The 7,934-nt window shown below is 41.4% G+C and overlaps 1 protein-coding gene across 1 annotated transcript; it reads right to left on the bottom strand.

Annotated features, from left to right (window-relative positions):
- Window positions 1-1,563: 1,563 nt before the first annotated feature.
- On the bottom strand, window positions 1,564-3,433 carry LOC149836260 (pyruvate dehydrogenase E1 component subunit alpha-3, chloroplastic-like). The gene is made up of 3 exons (XM_090010839.1): window positions 3,062-3,433; window positions 2,155-2,935; window positions 1,564-2,039 (listed from the first exon to the last, which is right to left on the bottom strand). The coding sequence occupies exons 1-3, from the start codon at window positions 3,296-3,298 to the stop codon at window positions 1,762-1,764; spliced, it is 1,296 nt and encodes a 431-aa protein (XP_089866965.1). The 5' UTR covers window positions 3,299-3,433; the 3' UTR covers window positions 1,564-1,761.
- Between the last annotated feature and the right edge of the window lie 4,501 nt (window positions 3,434-7,934).

Raw genomic sequence — 7,934 nt, 5'->3', positions numbered from 1 at the left:
TATCACAGTCAATGAGTCGCTGAACTTGGAACCTCCATACCTTCTCCACCACCTCGTGTCAAATTTTTCATGTAAACTTCCAAAACCAAGAGGTTCACCTCTACTAGGCTGAAGACTCCTCATCGAATTCCAAATATAACATGAACTAGACCGGTTAAAGTTGAATATGATAAAACTTGCCACAGCATCCAAGAGTGGACAAGCAAAACATGTCAAGCTGCATCTTGTTCTGAAAAAACTGATTAGTGCTGATGCTGCCAAAGAACTGAAGACCAAGATGGGAGAGAAGAAGATGGAGAGAAAATGGAGAATTTTAGGCAAGTGATTATGCAGAGAACAGCAATCGTCTTGGAGCAAGCCGCATGGGAACCGCATACGTTTGTTACATTACAAACTGTAACTGATCAACTATGGTTGAGATCAACGTGCGAAACTAACTGGATCAAATGGCTCAATGCTAAGCATAAAATGAAAGGAAAAGAAATCTCCACATTTCACCATTCAATAATATTGGTTTTTTGCCCTAAAAATACTTCATGTCAAGAGGTGAGATGGGGAAAATAATGGGAATACTGATCATGGACTTGCACGAATTATAATTAAATTGATTAAGAAACGTTCACCGTGGTATCACATATCATTACTTAAAGACAGAAAATTGCTATAAGCATACGATTCCTAGTGGGTGCATCGAGGAGAAATTTCCTGCAGTATAGCTGTAAGCTGTGGAACCAATCATAATATCCAAAAGGAGCTCAGATGCCATGATTAAAGAAGTATTCAAAGACTAAGTTTTGATTGGGTTGTGATCTTCTATCAGAGAAGCGCACAACTACACATGGCTAATTTTTAACCCCATGTAGATGGGACAAGTCTCAATGGTGACTACCAGCTCAGCAAACTTATTGCATCTGAACACTTTGACAAATGAATCTAAAACCTAAGTTACATAAATCATGAGGTAGTATAGCAAAGAGTTTAGTAGAGACATAAAGAATCAAGTCTAAAAGACCAATTTGAATAGCAGCAACAATAGTGGTAACTTAATGGAATCATGTTTGTGTTCAAAAATATTCAATCCATCAACCTAAGAACAACATCATCTTCTAAGAATTTGATATCCAATTTCAACACCTAAGTATATCTCTAAGAACAATCTAAAGCAAAAAACAAAGAAATCCTGAGAAAAATCCGATAAATAGAAGAACATAGAGAAAATATATGGTTAATTCTGTGCGTCCATATACTAATCAGACTCTGTTCAAACAAAAGTTGCATATAAGAGCGAGTCACCTGGAGTTCCAAGACAGTTGAATGTTCTTCGAGTGTTCAAGTTACAAGAAAAACATGTAAAACTTATACATGCACGGAAAAAATGGGAACAGGTGCAAAAACCCAACTGAGGGCCTTTTCATTAATAGACTATTTACCGCATGATGGGCATACGTGAAATGATCACTCATTAAAATCTGAAGATTGATTTGATTATTTAGCTTACACTATTCTTATGATCCATTCAAAAAAGAACAGTAAAGAACCAAGAGGTGAGCTCACTCACAAAGACAACAAAAACTTCACTGCATATCATTGGCTAAAGACCATAACATCCTAATTGAAAACAAGATAATTATGCCATTTTGGCATGTCCAATCTCAACCCTTATAGCTAAATCAAAAAACAAAAAAAAAGGAAACCAAGAAAGAAAAAAACTGCGGCTACAACTGAAATAAATAAAACAGCAATTGCATGAATCAAACATCCCTAAACCTGAGCTGTGCCCGCTGTAAAACCAGGATCCTCACATCTGTACCGACCATCAGGACCAATGCCAAAGCCTTTTGGATCAGCAAACACGTTCTCAAGGAGCTGGCTTCTTGGTGGATGTGGGCTCTGATCTGCGAATTCAACCGCATCTTCTATAATTTCATCGATCTTCTTCTCAATTGCCTTCAATTCTGATTCATTAGCTAAATTGTTCTCAATCATGTACTTCTTAAATGCCACAATTGGATCCCTTGAAGCATAGTGAGCCTTCTCAGCTGTCCAATTAACAAATTTTTGTATGGCATCAAGTGAAGTTTATAAGAACTCGTGCATTCCCAATGATGAAGAAACACATCTATACGGAACAACCTAAAGGATTTGGCATCTTACCAGGATCACGAAGCTCGTCGGGATCGGCCAAGGAATGTCCCCTGAACCGATAAGTCTCGCATTCGACCAAGGTCGGTCCCTCTCCCCTCCTCCCCCGCGCAATCGCCTCCTTAGCCACCTCCCTCACCTTCAAAACATCCATCCCATCGACATGGATCCCCGGCATCCCGAACGCCGGCCCCTTCTTCCAGATCTCCGGATCCGACGTCGCCCGCATGTGCGACATCCCGATCGCCCACAAATTGTTCTCCACGACGAACACGATGGGCAATTTCCAGAGTGCGGCCATGTTCAGACACTCGAAGAATTGTCCGTTGTTGCAGGTCCCATCGCCGAAGAAGGCGAGGGTGACATGGTCGCAGCTCTCCTCCTTGAGGACCTCCCGGCGGTACTTGGAGGTGAACGCGGCGCCGGTGGAGACCGGGATCCCCTCGCCGATGAAGGCGAACCCGCCGAGAAGGTTGTGCTCCTTGGAGAACATGTGCATTGAGCCGCCCTGGCCGCGGCAGCAGCCAGTGGTCTTGCCGAAGAGCTCGGCCATGACGGCCCGGGCGGAGACGCCCTTGCTGAGGGCGTGGACATGGTCCCTGTAGGTGCTGCAGACGCTGTCCTCCTTCTTCAGCAGCTTGATGAACCCCGTCGACACTGCCTCCTGCCCATTGTATAGATGGACGAAGCCGAACATCTTCCCTCTGTAGTACATCTGAGCACACATATCTTCAAAGGACCTCCCCAGCACCATGTCTTCATACAGCTCCAACCCTTCTTCCCTCGTCACCAACTGAATCAAAGAACACCCACAAAAAAGAAAACCAACAAAGAAAGTGAAACATTAATCTTCCATAAGAAAGAGATTGATGATATTGGTGAATAAATTTTTATGTCGCTATTGTTGTAATGATTGTACCAGTGAATCTGCAGCGATGGGGGAGGCCGATTTGGGGGGTCTCTGATTGAGGACGCTCGAAAAGGAGCAGGCTCTGCGAGGGGGTCTGAAGGAGAGGGAAGATGGGTTGAAGAGTTTCGAGTCGGAGCCTAGAAATGGGGAGGTGGGGAGGGCTTTGGGGAGGGGTTTGGGATTGTTGGGGTGGGTTGAAGGGTGGAGGAATCTGGTGGCAGAGATGGCTGAGGATGAAGAAGACATTTTTTTGTTTTGCTTGCCTCCTTGTTTGGTTTAGGGAAGAAGAGGGAATGAAGAGAGAGACGATAGAGAGGCGGAGGAATCGAGGAGAGGAGCGGGGCGGAGAAAGCAATGGTGGGGAGTTGGCCGATCGAAGGAGGCAAAGGGAGGGAGGGTGAGTCTGGCCAACTGCCTGCTTTTTAGGGATGGCAGTGGACCGGGGCAGGGATAAGGTCTCCACTCGTCCCGTCTTAAAATCATGCATCCAGCCCCGCTTTCGTTGCTGTACGGGTTTTGATTTTAACCTCCATTTTTTGTTATTTTTTATTTCGTGCTTTTCATCTTTGATCCAAACTGAACGAGGCGGGCAATGCAAAACCGTTTCTTTGGACCTTTTCTGCTGCACTTTCCGTAAGAGAAAAAAGAAAGAAAAAAGAGAAGAAACTCTTTAAAAAAAAATAAATAAATAAAAGATTCTAAAATGGGTTATATGTTACGAAAAGAGACTCTAGAATAAGGATTAAGAATATATATAAAATATAATAATAATTTTCTTAACGAAAATCGAGGACAGGGTGGGTAGGGGTAAGAGTAAGTTTATCCCGATACTTGTTTTGATTTTAATCTCCATGTCCTCGTTTCATTTTCTAAAACCTCCGTCCAAACAGGATGAGGCACAGCCGGGAGGATTTAGACAATGACAAGAATGGTTCTGCAATGTTATTGAATTTACTTTAGATTTTCTCCTGTTTTAGTAGTCGTTTTTTTGTTGGTGCGTGGAGTTTGTGAGGAATTTATTAGCCGTAGGAAGGAAAAGATTCTTGCATTTCTTGTACTGTTTTCGGTTCCTCATTTTCTTGGTATTTGTGTTGCTCACGAGGGAATTGCAAAGCGTCTCAACTAGTTAGTGATGGAATCCAAAATCTGTTCATTGAGGGTAGTAGGTTCACATGAGATTCACTTTCTCTTACACTTTAAAAAGCAACCAAACATAAAAAAGTACTCTCATGAGAAAGTAAATCACTTATTTGCCTTTACAATTGAGAGTGGTTTTAGAAAGTGAACTCATTTGTGTGAGAACTCCGGGTGAGTCCCCATGACCACCCAACCAAAAGATCAAGTGATCACTGAGCTGTCTCCAATCCATATCGCCCCTTTTGATTTGACTCAGCTGTTTCAGTTCGATTTGGATCGATGTTTACAATGTTAGTAGCCAAAGGGTAATGCAAGTCAACATATCATTATATATATATATATATATATATATATATATATATATATATATATATATATATATATATATATATATATATATATATATATAAAATGAGGAAAACATGTTGCGCATGCATGTGTCAGCTTTTTTTATTTCTGCTCTGATTGGGTTTGTTGCATTGAGATGAAAAGGCCATTTTGTTATCAACGGGGACTCCTCTGTCCTAACCCCAGCTTGCCTTTAAAAAAGAAAAAGAAAATGCCAATTTATTGACGGAGTTGCCAAAAAATCTTATGAATGATGCTGAATTGTGGCGATGACTCGGTTCCAAATGCAGTGTTTTGGCAACACCGATGTTTTCAAACAGCAGAATCCCAACACAACTCTGATTCAAGGCTCTAGGATAGATATCAACTGTTGGTTTCAACTATGCATCAAATCATGGATATACAAAATTTGAGAGTATAGAGTTTGCTCATTCTAGAAATTGTATGTGATAACTGTAGGGAATCGGCTGAGGTTTTTGGTGGCCCTGCATAACAAACAGAAAAAATAGAGCATACGCTGATGCCGCCATTGATGGAGCTTCTGTGGTCGCCGGAGAGGGACAATCTTCAACTCAGTTGGTATGCTGCCACCAAGAGCGCAGGCCTCCGAATGCTACCGGTGAGTCGACCTTTTTCCCTCACTGAGATTTCTGTATTGCGCTTATGTAAAGGGTCGCTCATGAAACTCTTTTATAAGCCACGAAATGGGAACGGTTGAGTAACCGTTCCCTCTGATTTCAGGTTTAACGGAAGGAACACATTCATGTGGGGAAGCGTTACCCACATCGTGGGTAACCACCACCAACGTGGTGGTTAAACCCAGCATTCTCCCACTTGTTCCGACGATAAACCCTTTAACCAGAAAACCTTATGGGAATAACTTGATGAATAGAATGACCTTTTTATTTTATTCTAAAGGTCCTTAGTTGAATCTCTAATTCTTAGGAGATTGACAACAACTATAATGAGAATAAAAAACTGAAAGTGATCACTTTATTTGTATGCATATGTCAAAAAGAGTTTAACAATCCCATCTTCATTACATGTTCGGAATATAATCCCGATGCTAGCCCTTTAGTAAGAGGATCAGCGATCATCTCTTTGGTACTAATATTGACAATATGCACTAAATGATTCTCCGTCCTTTCTTTAACAACAAAATACTTCAATTCCATATGCTTGCATGACGTAGTACTTTTGTTGTTGTTCGAAAAGGACACTGCAGCTTCATTATCACAGTAGACCTTCAGTGGCTTCCCAATAGAATCAACCACCTTTAACTGTGATATGAAGTTCTTTAACCATATAGCCTGCGAAGTAGTCTCGTATAATGCAATAAATTCTGCCTCCATGGTGTGGGCAGCAGTTGTCGTCTGCTTCCCACTCCTCCAAGAGATCGCTCCCCTAGCAAGTAAGAAGACGTACTCAGTAGTAGACTTTCTACTATCAAGGCATCCTTCTAAATTCGCATCTGAGTAGCCAATGACCTCGAGGTGATCAACTTTATGATACGTTAACATATCGTCTTTTGTCCCTTGCAAATACCGCAAGACTTTCTTGGCAGCCTTCCAATGGGGTAAACCTGGGTTAGACTGAAATCTGCCAAGTACCCCTACTGCAAAAGAAATATCTGGTCGAGAACATGTATGCGCGTACTTTAAGCTGCCAACAACTGATGCATATGGATAAGCACTCATCTGTATTTTGTCAATATCGTTCTGTGGACAATCCTTTAGGCTCAGTTTGTCACCTTTTGATATAGGTGTAGAAGTAGGAGAACAATTCTCCATCCCATATCGCTTTAACACATTTTCTATATAGGATCTTTGGGAGAGGCCTAGAAACCCTTTTGCTCGGTCTCGGCGAATCTCAATGCCAAGAACATAAGCAGCCTCACCCATATCTTTCATATCAAAATGTGATGCAAGAAACTGTTTTGTCTCTAAAAGCAACTTTATATCGTTGGTTGCAAGTAAGATGTCATCCACATACAACATCAATATAATGAACTTACTCCCACTTTCCTTAAGGTATATACATTGATCAATAATATTTTCTGTAAACCCGAAAGTCACAATGACTTGGAAAAATTTAATATACCATTGTCGGGAGGCCTGTTTAAGTCCATATATTGATTTGTTAAGCTTACAAACCAAACGATCATTTTCAGAGAAACCAAGAGGTTGTTCCATGCATACCTCTTCATTCAAATCCCCGTTGAGGAACGTTGTTTTCACATCCATCTGATGTAGCTCTAAGTCATAATGAGCTACGAGGGCCAGAATAATTCTCATTGACTCCTTAGTTGAGACAGGAGAAAATGTCTCATTATAGTCAATGCCCTCCATCTGGGTGAATCCTTTAGCAACCAATCTTGCTTTATGTCTCTCTATGTTACCTTTGGAGTCCTTCTTGGTCTTAAAGATCCATTTACACCCTACGGGCTTTACTCCTTTAGGTAACGTGACAAGATCTCACACTTGATTTTTAGCCATAGAGTCTAACTCTTCTTTCATGGCTTCAATCCAGTGCGAAGATTGTTTGCTTTCAACAGCTTCCATAAAATTCAACAGGTCATCATCCATATCTATGAAATCACCAGGCTCCTGAAGGTACACCACATAATCAGGATGTATGGCAGATCTCCTAATCCTTGTGGATCTCCAAACAGGTCGTTCCTCAGGCTCAGATGGAACCTGATCATCCTGTTCGTGATTGTCCACAATAGGTTCACTTTGGATTTGTGCATTAACAATCGAATGATCAACCACACCATCATTAGGAATAACAATGTGGTATCTTTCGATGTTTTCCTTAACAGGTGATGAAGCTGGATCCTGTATTTCCTCAAAACCAATGCTTTGAAGTGCACTTAATCCTACTGAACCATCTTCTAGGAATTTAGCCTTATCCGTTTCAACAATCTGTGGTGAGTGAGATGGACAATAAAACATGTACCCTTTTGATCTTTCTGGATAACCAATGAAATATCCACTGGTTGTTCTTGGATCAAAGGCTTTAATGTGGGGGTTATACAGTTTAGCCTCTGCAGGACATCCCCATATGTGCATATAAGACAATGATGATTTCCTACCTGTCCACAGCTCGTAAGGAGTTTCAGGCACAGATTTCGTAGGAACCTTATTCAAAATATGCACAGCTGTCCTTAAGGCTTCACCCCACAACTTTATGGGAAGTGTTGAATAATTCAACATGGCCCTCACCATTTCTTTAAGCGTACGATTTCTCCTTTCAGCTACACCATTCTGATAGGCACTACCAGGCATGGTATATTGAGGCACAATGCCTTCCACTTTAAGAAATCGTGCTAATGGTCCTTCCCTTTGCCCCATCTCAGTAAACCTACCATAATATTCGTCACCTCTATCAGACCTAA

This window comes from Nuphar pumila, chromosome 6 (assembly GCF_984573655.1).
Source record: "Nuphar pumila chromosome 6, dmNupPumi1.hap1.1, whole genome shotgun sequence".
In the NCBI taxonomy this organism is placed as follows: domain Eukaryota; kingdom Viridiplantae; phylum Streptophyta; class Magnoliopsida; order Nymphaeales; family Nymphaeaceae; genus Nuphar; species Nuphar pumila.
Note: the sequence above shows the minus strand (reverse complement) of the source record. Positions and strands in the feature narration are given on the sequence as shown.

Bases quoted from the DNA above. Each gene is read 5' to 3' on its own strand.
- LOC149836260 (XM_090010839.1), bottom strand. From the start codon at position 3,298: ATGTCTTCTTCATCCTCAGCCATCTCTGCCACCAGATTCCTCCACCCT. The intron at 2,936-3,061 runs GTACAATCATTA...TCTTTGATTCAG, and splicing joins CCATCGCTGCAGATTCACTG to TTGGTGACGAGGGAAGAAGG. The intron at 2,040-2,154 runs GTAAGATGCCAA...TTAATTGGACAG, and splicing joins CGACGAGCTTCGTGATCCTG to CTGAGAAGGCTCACTATGCT.